Source organism: Diceros bicornis, chromosome 35 (assembly GCF_020826845.1).
Source record: "Diceros bicornis minor isolate mBicDic1 chromosome 35, mDicBic1.mat.cur, whole genome shotgun sequence".
Lineage (NCBI taxonomy): Eukaryota > Metazoa > Chordata > Mammalia > Perissodactyla > Rhinocerotidae > Diceros > Diceros bicornis.
This window is the reverse complement of record NC_080774.1, coordinates 27721768-27740709: the sequence shown is the minus strand read 5'-3', so window position 1 is coordinate 27740709 and position 18942 is coordinate 27721768. Positions and strand designations below refer to the sequence as shown.

At 56.5% G+C, this 18942-nt stretch overlaps 1 protein-coding gene across 1 annotated transcript; it reads left to right on the top strand.

Moving 5' to 3' along the window:
* Positions 1-5966: 5966 nt before the first annotated feature.
* Positions 5967-17299, top strand: LOC131398605 (leucine-rich repeat-containing protein 74B-like). Its single transcript, XM_058532246.1, is given in 12 exon segments — positions 5967-6143; positions 6842-6984; positions 7410-7465; positions 7467-7537; positions 7787-7789; positions 8429-8632; positions 11467-11576; positions 12569-12684; positions 13710-13788; positions 15451-15592; positions 16103-16225; positions 17061-17299. Coding segments are annotated over 12 exon segments (1422 nt in total). The 5' UTR covers positions 5967-6007.
* Positions 17300-18942: the final 1643 nt, after the last annotated feature.

Below are 18942 nucleotides of genomic sequence, written 5' to 3'. Positions count from 1 at the left end.
GTTGACCACAGCCAGTGTGGGGACAGCTGGTGAGCGGGGAGCTGCTGGAAACACTGGAGACAGACTGGGATGGCTTTCTCTAGACCAGACCTAGCAGGAGCCCCACTGGTCCAGTGCCCTGCGTGATGTTTCCCTGCAGGTCTCTGTACAAAGCTGGCTTCTATGGTCCCAGGCAGCACCCTGCCGAGGCTGGAGTAGGGGAGGGACAGTCTGTCTGGCAGCCAAAGGGTGCAATTCTCCCCGCAACCCCTATCCTGGTCCTGCTAAGTCTTCATCCATGAGTCCCCAAGGCAGGGCCCCAAGCCTTCCTAACCCCCAAACCCCAACCAGCAGAGAAAGGCTACAGGCCTCAGGAATGGGCCAGCGAGTAGGTTCCAGGGCCACCTTGATGACGGTGTCCAGCTCCCAGCAGCAGCGGTGGGGGCAGGTGCTGGGCCCCCTCTAAGGCACCTGGGCAGCCGGGTGTGGGGGTGGGGAAGCCGTCTCTGTCTGCTCAGCGTTGGCAGTGGCGTTCGGGACCTTTGCCTGCAGACGAGGACGGCAGGCCGGGGCTCCAGCCACCATCCTCCAAAATGTGGCCCAGGGTCCAGGCAGGCCCGCAGCTCCTCTCCTTAGACTTGGTCCTCCAGGAGAAACGGTCTTCCCTGTCCACGTACATCAGCAGTAGGTCACAGGAGAAGGTGATCTGGGAGAGGCAGGGCAGACCCACGTCCTGGCCCCCAACCTGCCATTTCGCCGCCTCCCCAGCCCTCATCCCGAGACTCATGTCAGCACAGGGGCTCGGGTGTGCACTCGGTGGCACATGCTTGCCGGCAGCCAGAGGGAGTTGGCCAGACTCACCACACCCAGCCAAGGCACTCCGGTGCCCAGAGTGAGGATTATGGGGATGAGCCCGAACTTCCCTGTCTGACGGAGACCTGGGCTGAGCCTCTCTGGCTGTGGCAGTCGCCCCTCCCACACCTCACTCCTAACCACTCCCAACAAACCCAGGCTGTTCCCTACCTGCCCAGTGACAAGGATGTCTAAGCATCCCATAGAGCTTGAGCAGGCTCTGGGTCCCCACTTCTGAGGCCTCCCACCAGTGAGTGGCTGTCCTGGGGGCAGGAGAGAGTCTAGTGGCCTGCTCTGCCCACTCCTGGGCTGGGCTGGGCTGGACTGGCCCTCACAGGTCTCATCTTCCTCATCCATTGATTCCATCCAGTCCTAGCCCGAGTTCTGGGTCTCAGCCCGATGTCATTGCTGAGGACACAGGGGACAAGCAAGCTGGGACCGGCCTCTCAGAAGCTCCCTGCCTGCCGAGGGAACAGGGACAGAGGGTCCCTAAACAGACACCAGCAGTGGGGGTGGGGGAGGTGGCGGCAGGCCTGGGGCTGTGGGGTCCAGAGAGGGGCACTCACTCTCCCCTAGGAACCAGGGAAGTCTTCCTGCTGGGACACTCTTGGGCTGGTTTCCCAGGGGTCAGGAAGGAGTTCCAGGCAGAGACGTAGGGCGGGCGAGAGCCCAGGGTGAGGGGAGCAGGGCATGGGCGGGGTCCAGCCCTCCATGGTTGCAAAGGGCTGGGGAAGTTGGTGAAGCCAGGCCAGGTCGGGCCCAACGAGCAGTGTTAGGGGCATCACCTCCAGGCCTGGTGTCTGTGTGCACGTATGTGTGAGGGTGACGAGGTGACATGAAGTGACAGGATGATAGGGGGTCTGCTTAGGAGATTCAAAGATAGGACAATATATGAAACACACGATCCTTGAGCGCATCCTGGATTGGAAAAGAAAAGATTTAGGACTGTTATTGTCACAGCTGGGGAAATTTGAATATTAGATTTATCTGCCAATGTTAGATTTCCTGAGTGTGACAAGAGGCCAGCGGTCACCGGGGGAAGGTGCTCATTCTCAGGACAGCGTTGAGAGGGCGAGTGTCCGGATATCTGCCACTTACTTTCTAGCGATTTCCTGCGAAATCTATCTACATATATTGGGCTCACTCTAGAGAGGGAGGGAAAAAGTAAATGGGGGAAAATGGTAAAAAAAAAAAAATACAACCCTGGTGAACACAGATGAAGGCTATATGGGTTTTCATGCCACTAATCTTTGAAGTTTTCTATAGATTTTTCTAATTTTTTAGATAAAACCTTAAGGGAAAAGTAAAGAAAGTCCCTGTACCATGGAGGCAGATGCTGGAGGCAGGGTGGAGTGGGGGAGGGGCCAGGGCTGAGGGGTCCCAGCTGCAGCAGGGGTGTGGGGGACAGATGGGGTGGAGGCCAAAGGGCTCAGGAGGGAGTCAGGATGGAGCCTGTGCAGGGGGACCTGGAGCTGAGAGCACCCCCTCCTGATCTGGGGACCCCTCCACACACAGCAGAGCGTCCAGAGGGATGGGCCAGGCTGGGGTCTGTCCCAGCCGCCACAGGAGGACAGGTGGAGGGGCACCTGGCTGAGGAGCAGCAGACGAGCAGTGGGGCCGCACCTGAAGTCACAGCTCCTCTCCCACAGCTGGAAGGAGTTGTGGGGCAGCCGTCGGAGCCCCTGGTGTCCAGGTCACAATCCCAGTGGACATAGATGCCCACAGCCCCGCCCTGCACACAGCGCATCACTGCTCCACCAGCACGAGGGCAGGGACCCTCTCCCTGAGCCCTCCCAGAACCCTGTCCCCCACGGAGCCACCAGCAACACCAGGTCCTCACAGACCCCTCCAGCCGCAGCCATCAGGTCCCCGATGGGGAACAGAGGGCAGTAGGGCTGAAGCCTGGGTCACAGGGGCAGCGCCTGAAATAGGTGGCATCCGAGGTCACCAAGGCATTGGGCCTGAGAGTGGGTGAGGTGGGGGCGTCCGGCCAGGCAGGGAACAAGGAGGATCTGGGGCAGCCAGCAACCAACATGCTGACCTGGAGAAGTGGAACTTGCTGGGTAAGCTCATGCCAGGATGGAGGTGCTGGGCGTGGCAGACTAAGGGAGGGACACTCAGAGGGACCTGCGCAGAAGTGGGACCCCACACACTGTCCAAGGGACCGCAGGCTAGTCCCTTCCCGCCTTGCTCTGCTATGGACCAGGGACATTAGTGCCTGTATATGGTCACAGAGTTCTTGGAATCAGCCAGGAGGGGATGGTGGTGAGCTTTCTGGGAGAGGAAGCACCCTCAAGCATCGGGCACTGGCACAGACAAGGTTCTGCCAGTTGCAGGGTGGACACCTTTGACCTTGGCCCCGGGCTCAGGGGCAACAGAAGGACCACAGCACGAGGGTGGCAGGAAGTACCGGGGACCTGGTGGCCACCATTACGGAGAGGGCACCTTCCAAGGTTGCAAAGCAAGGGCTGGCAGTCTCTGATGGTGTCACCTGTGAGGGCTCAGCCTGGCTGCTGCATGGAGCGCACCTGGGGGCCCACAAGCAGAGCAGAGGCACAGCGCGGGCAGCAGGGAAACCCGTCAGGAGACGGATTGGACAGGAGGAGGGGCAGGGAGGTGTGGAGGCGGGTCCAGCTTTGGCCCTGGTAGACGGCATGGCCCTCAGTGGATGGAAAGAGGCTGCACTGGGAGAGGGAGAGGGTTTCTCCTTGGACGTGGTGGGTGCGCATCAGGAGGCAGCTGTGCTCGGGGCAGGTGGTCACCGGACTACAACTTGGGCATCAACAGAACAGAGGTGGAAACTGGGGCTGAGAGGATCTGGGTGGAGGGAGAAGGGGCCGGAAATGCAGCGTGGGAAGGTCAGAGGAGCCAGATCACAGGGCCCCAGGTCAGGGAGGAGAGCCTTCAGGAGCTCCAGGCCCTGGCCCCTGCCCCTCCACCCCTCCCTCAAGCTCAAACCTTGAGTTCCCAGACCTCCCCCCTCTTGTGGGTGCAGCCTTTGTGAATGCAGTACCTCCGGCCTGGCTTCCTGCCCCGTCCCCTTGTCCACCTGGAAACCTCTTACACATCCCCGAGAGCCCTGTCCAGGGCCACTCCTCTGTCAGGCTCTTCCTGAGCCCGGCCCTGTGACAGCGCCAGCACCCCCTCTGGCATCACGTGCCCCTCTTGCACACACTCGCTGCAAGGGTGGGGTCAGAGGTGTCAGCGCCTGGCAGCAGCACTGAGGCACCCACTGTGGTGACTGCACGAAGTCGCCCACGTCCCACAGCCGGTTCCCCAGCTCCTCGATCTGGGTCATGGAAACCTCTTTGAGTTTGGTGATGACAGAAATCTGGGGTCCACGACCTGCTCCTGGTGGCCTTTTGTGGCAATGACGGCCCACCTGGGGAGGAGATGATGGGCAGTGTGGTGTGTCCCCGGCACATGGTGAGCAGTGGCAGAGCTGGGCCCCACCCACTCAGCCCCTACACCCTGTAGGCTCCCAGCACAGTGTTCAGGGCCCCCGCCTCTTCTCCAGCCTCATTTCCACCCCAAACACCCTGCACAGCCCAGAAGCCCTGGCCATGCATCGGAGAGCCAATGCTCTCAGACCCAGATGCCCACCACCTCCTTCATCAGCCTTCACCCTCCCCTGCCCCGGCCACCCCCAGCTCTCTCCTTAAAGGCTCCCCTGACCCAGCCGCCACTGTGGTCTTTCTCAGGGGCCCCAGGGCTCCAGCTCTCACAGGTGTCAGGGACTACCTCCTGCCCCTCCCGGGGCCTCCTGGGCAGAGTGAGACCCATCCTGCTCTGTGCCCAGAGCCCAACACGGGGCTGGGGACAAGGCCCAGGAAAGGAGGCAGGTGGGCACACAGGAGGACAAGAGCACGCGGCTTGCTCTTGTACCTGCTGCCTCGAGACAGACGGAGATCCTTCTTTCTGCCCCCACCCTGTCCCAACCTGCCCCCTCCACTACCACCAGTCCAGCCCCTGAGGAGTCACACTCCCAACCTCAGTCCAGCAGGACCAGTCACGGTCCCTCCAGCCAACCTGCCCAGGAGCCACTCTCTTACCCCACCACGAGGACCATGACCCAGATCTGCAGCCGCCTCTGCGGGGCGCCCACCCCCCAGTTCCTGGTCACCACCTACTTCTCAGTTTTTTATCCAGAAGCCCCCAGCCTGTCCAAGTCCCTGGGGAGCCCACGCCCTCAGCTCCTGCTGGCTGCTGGGGAGCAGGGTCAGCACTGCAGCTGCAGCCCCCGCTGAACAGGAGGAAAAGCAGGCGCCCAGGCCAGGCCAGGCCAGCAGCTGGTAAAGGGACACTCCCACTGGGGGCAGGACCCAGCCCCACCCCCGCCCTGGGCTCAGTCCCCACCCCCAGCTGCCCTAGGCCTCCCTTGCTCTCTGACTCCCTCTGCCAGGGCCTGGAGCTCAGAGAGGAGCTGCACCTCTCCCCTGCCCTTTGGCCTCAATTCCTTGGGGGTGAGGGGATGACAGGTGTTACGGGTACTTTGTGAGGGGGGTATGGGGGTCGCAGCAGCCCAGAGGAGGGGCCAAGGAAAGCTTCAGGAAGAAGGCACCTCTGAGCTGACACCTGCAGATTCTGAAGTTCTACAAGCACAGCTGGGGAGGAATGTTCCTGGAGGAGGAAGCCGCATATGCGACGCTGGAGCCTGAGAGAGAACTGGGACCCACAGAGTGGGGGCGTGACTGTGGCTCCAGAGAGGAGGGTGGCTGGCTCTGCAAGGTTCCCAGCCCCTCCTGTGCGATGCCAGGCAGAGCTGCCCCACCCCCAGTGCAGGGAATAAAGCCCAGCTCTGGAGTCTGGCACAGTCCTCAGTCTGTGGAAGGGGGCGATGCTGGACCCACACCAGACGGCAGGGGGAACAAGAGCTCGAAGGGCGCCCCGGCCTGGGCCTGGCCCGTGGCGCGCGCCCTTCTGCACGCTGGCCAGGAGCAGGTTCAAGGGCAGCACAAGCCAGTGGTGGTTCCCACCACTCCAACAACACGGGGTTGCGGGGGCGACTGTCACTGGGGATCGTGTCTCTACTGACTGCCTTGGGCGCCTGTTCACTGAACCCCACATTCGATTGGTCCATGCAGCCGGTGGTTCCGCCTACATCCCCGGATGCGCTCTAGGTGGGGCCTGGCTCAGTCCCAGCCTCAGTGTGCATGACTGCAAACTGGGCGGAACCATGAGGGGTCCCTGCGAGAAGTCTGGGGAGAATGAAGAGCAGGAGGAGGAGGCAGCAGCCGCTGGGCATCCTGCAGGGGTCCCGGAGGCCGAGCGGGGTTCAGATGTAGATTGTGACTCTGACCTGAAGACTGGTGGCCCAGGCGGGGGGTTCAGGCCTGTTTCCTCACCTTAGGGCTTCTAGGCAGGGGTGGAGGGGGCAGGCTGGGGCCAAGGGGGCAGGCTGGGGCCAAGGGGGCAGGGAACCCCTGTCCAGCAGATAGTGCATCCCTCCCTGGGACCCCCTCAGGGCAGCCCACGGCCCCTCAAGCCCCAGGACCTCCCAGAAATGCTCTTGGCAGCATCAGTTGTTCCACCATCAGAACATGCTTCCAGAATGATGTTAAAATGCAAATACCTAGCCAAACTGTCTAAGATGTGTCCTACTCTTTCCTGAAATGGGATGAGGGCTGAGTTTTCCCAACCCACAGGAGAAACTAAGCAGATGGATGTATAGAACTTATAATTATTTCAGTGTTTTCCTCTATAAAATGTTCATAAAACATAAGTGGTCTGTGATCCCATAGAAAAGACACAGCACGCACTTTGGTGTCAGACAGGCGGGGTCCTAAGCCTGGCTCTGCCGGGATCAGCTACTACTCGCTGTGTGACTTTGGGGAAAGGATTTGCTTTCTCTGAGCCTCAATGTCCCCATCTGTATATGGGGCAGGAGTCCCTACTAGCACAGGAAGAAATGCCACTAGAGGGGATATAGGCTGGGTAGTGACAGAGGGCAGGGGAGGAAGCAGGCGGCTGTGCCTGGGGAGGGGGCCACATGGACCCCTGTCTCTATCAGGCACCCACGGGCTTGGAGAACTGGTCAAGGACACCCTCCAACTGAGGTCTTGCCGGGCCCACAGCATTGTGCCTGCCTCCTGCTCCCTGCACCAGGGAAGCGCCCCAGAGCTGAGCCTGCAGCGTCTTGGCCTGCAGCCCCAGGTACCCCTGGAGGGATCCTGGGCCAGACTGGGAGGGGAGGACCTGGGAGGAGCAGCCATGGGAGTGGCCCTCCCTGAGCCCACTCCACACATTCCCCGGCCTTGCTCCGTGCCAGGTGTGTCCCATCCCCCACATCTGGGTGACATGGGATCCATGCTCTGATGGAGATCAGTGTAAGGGCTGGGGAGCCTTCAGGGGGACCCTAATTGCTGGGGGGGTCGGGGAAGGCCCCAGGAGGTCTGGTGGAGCCTAGAAGAAGAAGCCGGTGTTCTCTGTGCATGTGGGAAGGGGAGGGCCTGCCAGTTGGAGGGCAGCGAGCAGGCTCAGCCCTGGGAACAGGAGCCCGGGTAGTGACCAGCTATGTGTGGGGCCTTCAGCTCTGGGAAGGACCAGGCCTCTCAGGCCCCTGGGTCCCAGGCCCTCAGGGGGCCCGGGCTCTGCCTTCCACATTGACCTCCAATCCCGATGTCAACTGGCTGGATTCGGGACAGTGGGCTCTGTGGGGCCGGTGCAGAGGCCCTGGCAGGTGCCCTGAGCAAAAGCAGCAGCATCTGTGGGAGGTGCCAAGCCTGGGACAGGTGGGCAGACTTGTGTCATCCCATCCCTGAGGGGTGTGGACTCCCCCAGCCAGACCTTCTCCCCCTGGACCTGCTGGTGTTGCTGGGGGAGGGGTCTCATCACAGGGTGGAGTGGGTGGGGGTGGAGTTAGACCCTCTGTGGTGCACTCAAGGCTAGACGCCCCTCCCTTCCTGACTCATCCCACCCCTCCTCCTCCTCCTCCGCTGGGCAGCACCCCCTGCAGATGGTGGCCTCCCAATGCCTGAGTGCAGGGTGGGAGAGTCCTTCGACACAGAGAGACGGGGGCTGGCAGTGCGAGAGGAGGGCTGGGGGGAGTTTGGCAGGGCAGGATTCAAATGCTGCCTCTGCCAGGGAAGAGCAGGGTGACCCTGGGCAAGCAGCTCAACCACGCTGAACCTCAGTTTTCAATCTGTGAAATGGACCTAACAATACCACTTAGCCCTCAGGGTTGTGATGAGCATTAAAAGCTCAGGAGAGAGTCTGGCCCATGTAAGCACTCCATGCATGGCCCCTCAGGCTGTCATTGCCAGTCCCCAGAGATGCGGCCGTGAGGGCTTCTGTGGGGGGTTATATTGCTTCCAGGCACGAGTCATCAACAGGGTGGCTGTGGCTCCATCACAGCATCCTACACAGACAACACCACAAAGGAGGTGGTTTAATCCCTTGACAAAGAAGCTCCTGGACATATGGGTGGGGGTGGGGCATCCAGCCGATGGGTTGCAGAGTCGCCATGCAACCCCAGGACAGTCTGCCTGCAAAGCCCCTTCCACTGCCTCAGGCCTGGAGGTTTGGGGATTGAGGAGGGTGGGGGAGGGTGGTGTCTGACTTTGGATCCCACTGACTGGGGAGTGGTGCCAGGCCCCAGATGTGGAGCTGTCAGAGAACCAGCTGGGAGTGGTAGGTACCCAGGCTGTGTGTGCCACCCTCACAGTGAACTCGGCCATGAAGAGGGTACAGCTGGCAGAGAGCTGCCTGGAGGAGCAGGCGGCCCAGTACCTTGATGAACTGCTGGCCTACACGGGCCTGAAGTCCCTGGACCTGAGCTATAACCAGCTGAGTGACCAAGCAGGTCCCATCCAGCCTGGGCCACCGTGGGGCCTGTCATCCTGGGGCCAGTGAGGTGGAGGTTGGCAGGACCACGCTGAGCATCCATGCTCTGGCCCCTCTCCCCACGTCCTACTTCGCCTGCCCCTTCCCCACTCCTCCCACACAGAACTCTTACTCCATCCCCTGGACATCTCATTGCCTGTTGCTGCCTGTGCTGGGTGCTGATTTAGCCACGAGGGACCCAGCATGAACACAACAGAGGCCCTGGCCTCAGGGAACACACATTAACAAGGTCATTCTCCATAATTATTGGTGCTACAAAAGAAACAAACAGGGTGTGATTCTAGAGAAGAATGGGGATCCCTGATACATGGGTGGCTGGGGTAGCCTCTGTGAGGAGGTGACATTGAAGCTGAAATGGGCAGGCTGTGGAGGAATCAGCCATGGCAAGACCAGAGGGAGTGCATTTCATGCAGAGGAACGGTGAACACGCAGAATTGTTTCTCAGACTGACGGACACCAGTGTGACTGGGCTATTGGGCCAGGGCAGAGTGGCCAGGCTGTGGGGTGGAGAGGTGACAGGGGCCTGCAGGGCTACAAATCATGGCAAAAGGCATGAAGATTTTATTCCAAGTCTGTGGAGGTCATCAGTGGGATTCCCTGATCTCACCACTTTCTCTCATGCCCCAGGGCCTTTGCACGGGCAGTCAGCTTTGCGAGGTACATGCAGTTCTACCTGCCTGTCCTCAAACACTCCAATCAATTATAAGAATCACCTGGGACCCTGGGTTAGCATACAGATTCCTGGGCCTTGGACCTGCTGAACCAGACTCTGGGCGGAGCCTGTGCCTCGGCATTTTAGCAGGTGCCTGAGGAGATTTGTCTGATTGAGAAAGTTTGGGAGTCACTGCCCTGCGTCAAACTCCTTAGAGTAAAAGGGGTGGCACCAGCCTTGGCCTGTGAGAATCAGCCCTAGAATCTAACTGCCAGAGAGCCAGTTCCTTGTCTAAGAAAATTATTGTGGGAAGTCAGTGAAATTAAAAGAGAAGCTCATTTCAGACTTTCAACAAACTAAGTATATGCGTCCCTCTGAGCCTGCATGGTCAGAGGGCGAGCACCAGAGAGGCAGCCAGGAGGGAGGGGCTGGAGGCTAAGGCCCTGTGAAGGCTGCTCAAATATGGGAGGGGACGGTATTCACCCTGGAAAAGGACAGACTCAGCGGGGTCATTTTGTTTCCTCAAGTGGGGATCTGTGGGTGGGCCTGACTCCCTGGAGGGTGAAGGAGCTTGGGTCTCAGTCTCCCCACCTGACCCACGGCGATTGTAGCACCTGCCACATAGGTTGTCTGCAGGGGTCATGAAGACCAAGCACTGGATCTACAAGAGGCTGATTCCTGCGTGAAGAACCCTCTCACCTTCTAGCTGCTCAGCAAAGAAGCAGCTTCCCTACAAAGTGGGAGACCACTTCCCTCTCCTCCCAGCCCTGGAAGTGTCTGAGGAGGAGGAAAGTACCCCTATCTGAGAACCTGCGAGGGTCAGACCCAGAGCTGGGCATGGAGTCTGGAGCCCTGTTCTCAGGGAGGCAGCACAGGGGCCTCCCAAGCTTGCAGGGAGCTCTGAAGGTGCTGAAAGTGTCTGCCCCGGCGTGTTCTGGCCCCGCGGGCTGGCTGAGCAACCTGCTCAGTCAGTGCATCTGTTTTTCCCTGTGCATTTCTTCAGACCAGCCTTACTAGACCTGTGCTCGGTGCTGGGACCACGGAGAGGGGTCAAAGTCAGATCCCTGAGGGAGTCCTAGGCTGGCAGGAGAGACTGGCCAGGCAGAGATGTCTAATGGTCAGAGGCCGGGAGGATGGAAGAACAGTGGACCTGGGGCCCAAAGCGGCCCAGCCCAGCCAGGCAGGCAAGTCTTCCTGACACCGTGACCCCAGGTTAGAAGGATGAGGAGCTGTTAGTCAGGTGAAGAAGGGGGTCAACAGTTGCACACAGGGGACAGCCCGGAGGCACGTTTGTCCCAGCACTTCTGAGAACTGGATGCAGGTCAGACTGGCTGAGTGCTGACAGAGTGGAGAGCAGGGTGGGTGGGTGAGTGAGGCTTCTGCCCATTTTACATGCTGAATATCTCTCAGGGTTTCTTAAACCCACATGGCCCCCACTTTCCTTTCTCTACCACCACTGCCTCCTCTCCATCACAGCTGCACTGGCCTTGCCACTTCTTGCCTATAGACTATGGCACAAGCCTCCTGGCCTCTCATCTTTGCCCCTGCCCAGCCTAGTCCATCCCCTACACCCACTGCTAAGGAATCCAGCCTTGTCACTTCTTAAAGCCCTCCCTGCCTCCCTACACCCGATAGGGCATTACCCAAGACCCATGTCCTAGCATTCATGGCTCTCAGCATCTCTCAAGTGCCCATGGCTCCTACCTCATTTCATTGGCTTCCCCCCACCCGCCGCCAGCACCAGACCTGCTGTATTTCCAACAGTGCCCCATCCTCCCTCGGCCTCCACACATTCAAACTTCCTGTGTCTGCTCTCCACTGTGCAGGCACACGCACATGGAGAGTCCCTCAGTCTTCAAGGTTGTCTCCTCTGTCCTCACTTTCCTGACCCACCCAGGCAGGGTTATCCCCCACTCTGTTCCCATGCCTCCCTTTTTGTAGTCTAAAAGAGCTCACATACCATTAATTCGTATTTATGTCTCCCCCATTAAATGTGAAATCCTTGAGGGCAGGACAGCCCCATGTTTGGTTCAACCCCTGACCCTCATGCCCAGCAGAGACCCTGGCACACAGCAGGCATCAGTATCATTTTTTGAAGGAATAAACAGTGAATAAGAAGGTTTCTCTTGGTGTTTCTGAAGGGGAGATGCTTGGACCAGCCCTCACAGAAAACACAGGACTCACCGAGCTTAACATAAGCTGGAATCACCTTTGAGGCACAGGAGCCATGGCCTTTGCCAGGGGTCTGGAGGTATGAGGCCCTCTCCTATCAGCCCGTCTGGCCTGTCTTTTGGGGGCAGGTCTCCCAGGTGCCAGCTCCCAGTCTTTGCAGATCTTCGGAAATGCACCTTGGATCTTTTGAGCAGAGCTTCAAGAATATTTTTTTAAGTGACTTTAGTGTTCCCAGCTCCACTTAATGGTGACAGTGTTCTGTCTCCCTGTGCCCACTCTCACATCAGTTACTGAGGGGTCCAAAGCTGACTGTTGCATAGCTTCTCCAGACGTCACAGACACTCGGCTGGTGGGGACATGGTGCAGTCAGGTGACACATGCTCACTGTTGAGCATATGCAGATGCTTCCTGAGATGACACCCTAGCACTCTGGCTCCCAGCACACTCTCCAACAGCCCACCTACTCCCTTGGATGTTGTGGCTTGTAGGCCTCAGGAACAGATGCTTCAGCCCTTGCCAGGGTGGCGCAGGGGCCTGCAGTGCTCGTGGCTGGCTCCCTCTGTGGGTCCTTGTCAAGGAATGGCAGCCACTGCCTTGCCCTCTGACAGGGGCTGACCTGGGGTCCTGAACACAAGGTGGCAGGTCAGGGTCTGTCGTCCCAGCACATCTACAAGCTCCACACTTCTCCCCATCACACCCCCCAAACAGCCCTTCACTGGAGCCCCACTGGGTCCTTGGGCTGCTTTGTGCTTCGGAGTCCCTGCCCTTGAGAGGCCCCCAAGTGGTCATAGGGCCTGATCGCCGTGTCGCTGGCACCTGCTACCACGTGGCAGCCCCCCCGCCCCTGGCTCAGAGGGTCATTCACATCCACACCCCTCTCTCCACTGTGCTTCCAGGGGTTCGGCTCCACTGCTCACCACCATCCAAGCCACAAGACTCTAACCTGGACTCTGCCCTTTCACACTTGGTCCACACTCTTTGCGCCTTGGGTCTCTGGGCCCCTGAGGCTGTGGCCCCTGACTTTCTCCACCATCACATGTGGTCCCATGGCTTTGCTCTTTTGCGTTCCAGGCAAACATCATCCTGAGAGTCCTGGACATCTCATGCAATGGCTGTGAAGATCCTGGATCCTCCGTGGTGGGTGAGGCACTTAAGACTGACAACGTGTTGGAGGAACTCGATATAAGGTGAGCAGCCTGGGATGCCCTCTGTGTCACAATCTCTGGGTCCATAGCCACTCCAGGGACCAGGGACTCCATGATCTTGCTGCTATTCACCACTTTAATTCCCAAACCTACCACAGTCTACCCATGATGGGACCTGAGCTGCAACACAAGAGTGTCCAGCTGTGTCCTTGTCACTCGAGTTCATCATTTGAACATTGGGACTCGTAATTCCCACTGTACAGGTGGGGGTCTGGGAATTGCACACATATGTGTGAAGCATCTTCAGAGAGCCTGGTGCAGGGTAGGTGCTCACATGCTCTGCTCAGCACATGGCTGCTGGGGGCCTGCTGTGTGGGGGCTGCCCCTCCAGGCTCAGGCAGGGTCCCAGGCCTCAGCAGGTGACCAGAGAGGGGCCACAAGCCAGATGGAGGGAAAGAGGCAGAGGCCCCACAGATCACGGGCTGCTGGAGTAATAAGGTCTGCCTGCTGCAATCTTGCCCACCTTTGCTCCCCATGGAAGGAGCTAAGGCCAGAGGAGGTCATGGGGGATACTGAAATTCAAGGCTGAGCTGGGGTCTGAGAAGTCAGAGAGAAGTGGGACTGGCTCTGAGACAAAGTGGCCAACAGCTGTTCTGAGGCCTGGAGTTCAGGTCCAATAGGAAGAGGGGGAGGCAGAGATGACGTGGGGAGGGAGCTGGGGGATTTTCCAGAACAGATGCTGTCATGGTGATAGGTACAGGGTGCCAGCTGGGGCAGAACATGTGGGAGCAGCTGCTGAGCTCTGAGGGCCAGGGAGCAGCTGCTGGTCTCCACCAGGGGAGGGACGCTCTAGGCGTGTTTGCTGGGGGATCTCCCTGAACACTGGGAGCCTCCGATGAGGCAGGGTCCTCATCCAGCTTTTACTCACTGACCTGCCCAGTGTCCCAAGGGCGTGTGTGGAGGCTGGAATGTGAAGCCTGACCCAGTGGATGCACCAGCAGCTCCAGCTGGGACCCTGGGGAGATCTGTGTGCAAGGCAGCACAGTGCACATGTCTTTCTGCTGCAGCAACAACTGCATCTCTGCGGTGGGAGCCCTGAGCCTGGGCCTGGGCCTCCGGGTCAACCAGACACTGAGGATGCTTGTTGTGAGTGCTAACCTGATGGGGGAGGCCCCACACAGACCTGCCTGTGTCCATCCACACAGATCCCTCCTCCGTCACATCTCCCCACCACAGTGGCAGCAGGGTACAAGTTCCAGAGCCCCAGTGGTGTGAGGGCCTTCTGGCTTCTTGTGACCACTTCTTCCATTTGCCATTCACTCAGCCATCTCTGGCCTGGCACATGCACATCTGCAGACTCCTCCCCCTCCATCCTTCCCCACAAGCTGCCCTTCCTCCTTCTCAGCCCACTGGGTGCTGCTTTGCTGAAGATGGCCAGGGCACCCTTGCTTCCCCTTCATCTTCTCCCCTGCTCTTCCTCTGGCCTTGCTGGACCCAGGCTCAGACTTACCTGAGGCCTTGGGTGCACAGCAGGGGTTCCTTCCTCCAGGGTTGCCAGTGGGGAGGGAGCTGCTGAGCAGGGCTGAGAACAGAAGACAGAGAAGGGAGGGTGCAATCAAGGGTGGAGCAGGTCTACGAGGACCACTGTGCCAACAGCATGTGCTCAGAGGACAGAACCACCAGCTTCAGAGGGATTCAGCCCTGCCTGGCCCTCAGCTCCCTCAACTGGCAGAGGAGCCCCCTACAGCACCCCCATCCCCAGCCTGAGGCTCACTCCTCTCCTGCTCTTGGCTAGAACACATATTCTCTCTTAAGCTCTGGATCCCCATTTCCAGCTCCCTGCTGGAGGGTCTCCCTGATGGGCCATAGGCACATCGGATTCTGAGAGTCCAATCTGAAGGCATTGTCTCCCTCTAAGGGCTGCCTCTTGGTCAGGAGGACTCCTTCCCTTCAGAAGCTGGGGCCCAGTGCTCGCCCCTCCCTCTCTTTCCCACATCTTCCCTCCTCCATCTCACCTCCTGCAGCGTGCCCAGACTGCCTGCTCCTCCTTCTCACTTCCCCTCCTCCAGTCTTGTGGTCCTGCTGCTTTCTCCTCTCTGGCCCTTCCTTCCCACCTGCTCCCATGTGATCTTCCTAAACTGGAAATGTGCCCCTGTCCCTCCTGCTTTAACTGGGTCAGTGGCTCCCCTCTGGATAAATCCCAGCTTAGTACTGTGTCACTCACAACACGTCCGCAGGATCTTGGCTCTGCCAACCCCCCTCTTCCCTCCCACTTTGAAACCCATCCTCTGACTCCCAGCTGCCTGGGATTCTCTGTGCACACGGGGCGGGTTCTCACCTCTGCTTTGCTCCTGCTGCTCCTCTTGCTGAAGTGCCCAGCTCCGCCCACCTCACCTGTGGAGCTCAACTCAGGGGCTCTGTCCCCATCGGACCTTTACTCCCAGGAGAGCTGGTGCACACTTGCTCATTGCACTTATCACACTGCATTTTTATGATGTTCCTTTTCCAGTCTTCCCCCGAGTGGGTGAGCTCATTACGGGCAGGGGTGTGTCTCATGTGTCTGTACCTTTGTCCCCAGCACAGAGCTGGCACTGGGTGGGCACTCAGCGAGCACTCACTCTCTTCCTCTCTCCCTGGCCCTGCATCCTCAGCCAGGGCATTCTGTCCGTGGAGACGCCTTCTGAGCAGAGACAGTGGGGCTGTCCTCGGCCATGTCACCAGAGATGAGGAATCCTTGCTTCTTTTCACGCTGCTCCTCAGGCCCCCCCGGGCTCAGCTGTTCTCAGTGTGTGTGTGTGGGTTTCTTAGGTGCCCAGGAATCCCAGACAAAGTGCAGGCTGCTTGGGTGTTCTCCAGGCTGTCCAGGAGAATCCAGTGTCTGCCCTGGAACTGCTGGATTTCTCTGTAGGAGCTTTTCATAAGCCCCACCTCGGACACTCCCCACAGCCCCGTGAGGGACCATTTAAAGGGAGAAAGTGGGGATTAGAGAACTAGAGCGCCTTGCCCAGATCCATGTGGTGGCCGAGTCCACGTTCCAGCCCAGGCCTGAATGTGGGTCATGATGCCCTTCCGGCTCCACTCCTGCTCCTGACTGGGGTACTGCCCCGGTCTCACCATGGACCCCTGCCTGGTTCTTCACTGGCTGAGAGTGAACAGCTGGCTGTGGGACACGATGCTCACTGTTCTCTGGTATTTGGATTTCCAGGTTCAGCACTTGCAAGCCGCAACCTCTCCGCAACCCGTACTGCCTGCGGGTGGACCGTGGTGCTGGAAGATTCACCTGTGTGGCTGTGAGGGCAATCAGGACCCCTTTCTATCAATTTTGCCTTTTTAATGTAGAAAAAAAGGTCATTTTTAAAGGCATTTAAACCTTAAGGAGAGAATCCCCAAATACAAATTATTAAAAGAAAGTCTAGTCCGGTATCACTGCTTATTCTCACCCTGATTTATTTCAATCCAGACTTGAGTCAAAGCCTCTCCAGAGATGTGTTTTCACAGTTCCAGCCCTCAGGCTTGGGACACCTGGTGTCGAACGTCCTTGTTTCCTTCTACCTGCCTCATCTCTACAGCTCCACAGGCAGAGGTGAGCTTGCCTTAACCATGTTCCTCCTGCTCTGAGGATGCCTGTCAGCACGGACTCTATTGTTCTAAAACAAATGGAGTGCTGTGTGAAATTGTCCTGCAACAATACATACTTATTCAATATGATGTGTGGTTATTATCAGAAGCTTTAGTATAATGGAAATCCCATGGGGTTTGGAGTTAGACAGGCCTGAGACCAAATCCTGATCCATCAACGTTGGATCTTGGATTCTGAATCAGAGATCAACACTAGTCTAGATACAATGTTCTATTTCCTGTTCCTTCGCTGCTATCATTAGTCTAATCTGCTGAGCCCAGATTGTATCCTCAGCTTTAAGGAGAATACGTCTGAATCCTTACAGTCCATGTAAATCCCTTCCCAGGACTCAGCCTTATGTTTGTGTGAAACGGGGCTCGTACCCACCAGCCAGGGTCACTGTGAGACGAGATGAGATGACAGACCTCACGGAAAGGGCCTGTGCAGAGAAAGACTCAGTGCTCGTTCTCTTCCCCCAACCTCTCTGGTTTCCATTTTTTGTTGAGGAAGAACATTTATGCTGAAAAGTGCACCTGGATTAAGGGCAGAGCCCAGTGAATTTTCAGAAATAGCATAGACCTATGTAATCTGCCCCCAGATCAAGAAATAGAGCAGACCCCCACAAGCCCCCATGAGCCCCTGCCCTTCTCTATTTTAACAGCTTGGGGAGTAATGACATCATCATCCAGAGGAGAGAAGCTGTCCTGAGGAGCTTCTTCAAGACCCTGTGTGTGTAAGTAAAAGAAGTCAAGTTCTCAGAAAGTGACAATGTGCTGCCTTGTCCTGGGTGTCTCTTCAGGATTCCAGGTGAGCAGAGAGTTTGATGACCTCACCAGCTCAGTGAAGGTCATTCTCCCAGGGCTTTGCATAAAGATTGCTGCCTGCAGAGTGGAGTACAAAACAGAGTTGCTGTCCCACCAGCGTCTGCCCCTAAATGACTGTGGAGTGTGGCTTCCTCATCTTCTGTCGGCCACTTCAACTTCCACATGGAGGGTTCTGGGCCTTGCCATGCCTTGTTACCACCTGATTCTGCACTGAGTCCACATGTCAACTGGGGGTTAAGTCCTACAGAGCTGGCCTTCATGATGACTCAGACAGCTGTACCCTCCTCTGCCCCCATGTTCTCTGCACTAACCTGGGCCTTCCTCTGCTCTCACTCATTTGTGTAACATGAACTCATATGATGTGCTGCACATTGAGGTGGGCACTGGGTCAAAGATGTCCGAAGTCCCTGCCCTGATGACCTCAGGAGACAATGAAACTATAAGGTGGTGTGCAACTGGCATTCCCAAACTCAACTTGTGAGAATGCAAATTGACACAACTCTTTCTGAAGGTAATGTATCATTGTGTACCAAGAGCCTTAAAACTGCCTGTGCCCTTTGACCCAATGGTGTGACTATTTTGCTCTACAGAAATAAACAGAGATGCAGAAAAAGATTGATGTCCAAAGATGTTCACTGAAATGCTGTTTATAATCTGAAATTGGAAATAATCTAAATGCTTGATAACAAGGGATTGGTTAACTAAAATTTGGAACTCTGCAAACCTTAAAGCCAAGTGTTCAAAGAACATTTAAGAATTTGTGAAAATGCACATGATTAATAAAGTGAAAAAATCCAGATAAAAAAATCACATGATTTGCCTGGCAGGTCCTCAGAAGGGTAAACATGGAGTTTCCCATATGACCCACAGTTCCATTCCTGGAGAAGTGAAAACATATGTCCACACCAACACTTGAACACAGATGCCCATAGCAACATTCTTCATAATGTCCACAAGGTGCAGATGTCCACCAGCTGATGAGTGGATGAATGCTGTGGTGCACCCATACAATGGAATATGATTTGGCAATAAAAAGGAATGAAATTTGGTGTGATGAAAATGTTCTAAAATTGATTATGGTAATGGTTGCACAACTCCATGAATGTAGTAAAAGAAATTGAATTGTCTACTTTAAATAGGTGAATTGTATGGTATGGGAGTTCTCTCTCAATACAGCTGTTTAATAGAGAAAAGAATGGCATAGCATGCTGCTACAGGAATGGATCATGTAGCATGAGGAATGTGTCCTGTACAACATGAGTGGACCTGGAAACATCCTGCTGAGTGAAAGACGTCAGTCATGAAAGACCACATTGTAGGATTCTGTTTATACAAAATGTCCAAAACTGGCAAATCCACAGAGACAGAAAGTAGACTAGAGGTTGCTTAGGGCTGGGGAGATGGGAGGGATTGGAGGTTGACAGCTAAAGGGCATGGGTTTCTTTTGGAGAGGATAAAAATGTTCTAAAATTGATTGTGGTGATGGTTGCTCAACTCTGTGAATATACTAAACACCATTGGGTTCTCCATCACTTTAAATGGATTAATTGTATGGTATGTGAGTTAGGTCTCAAAAAAGCTGTTACCAAAAAGAAAATCATGTTATTTGATCCCAATTGTGTAAAACACATGTCTGAATGTATGTATTCTGAAGAAAAGACCAAAAAAACCCCTGGCATATGAGTAATATTTATCTCTAGGTTTTGGGTTTATGTATTTTTATTTTGTTTATATTTTTCTGCATTTTCCACATTTCCTGCTCTAAGTATGTGCTACTTTTAGAATCAGAAATGTAAATACTCCTTAAAAACACAATGTGATAACAGGCAATGTGATAACAATTCAGTTATGTGCATG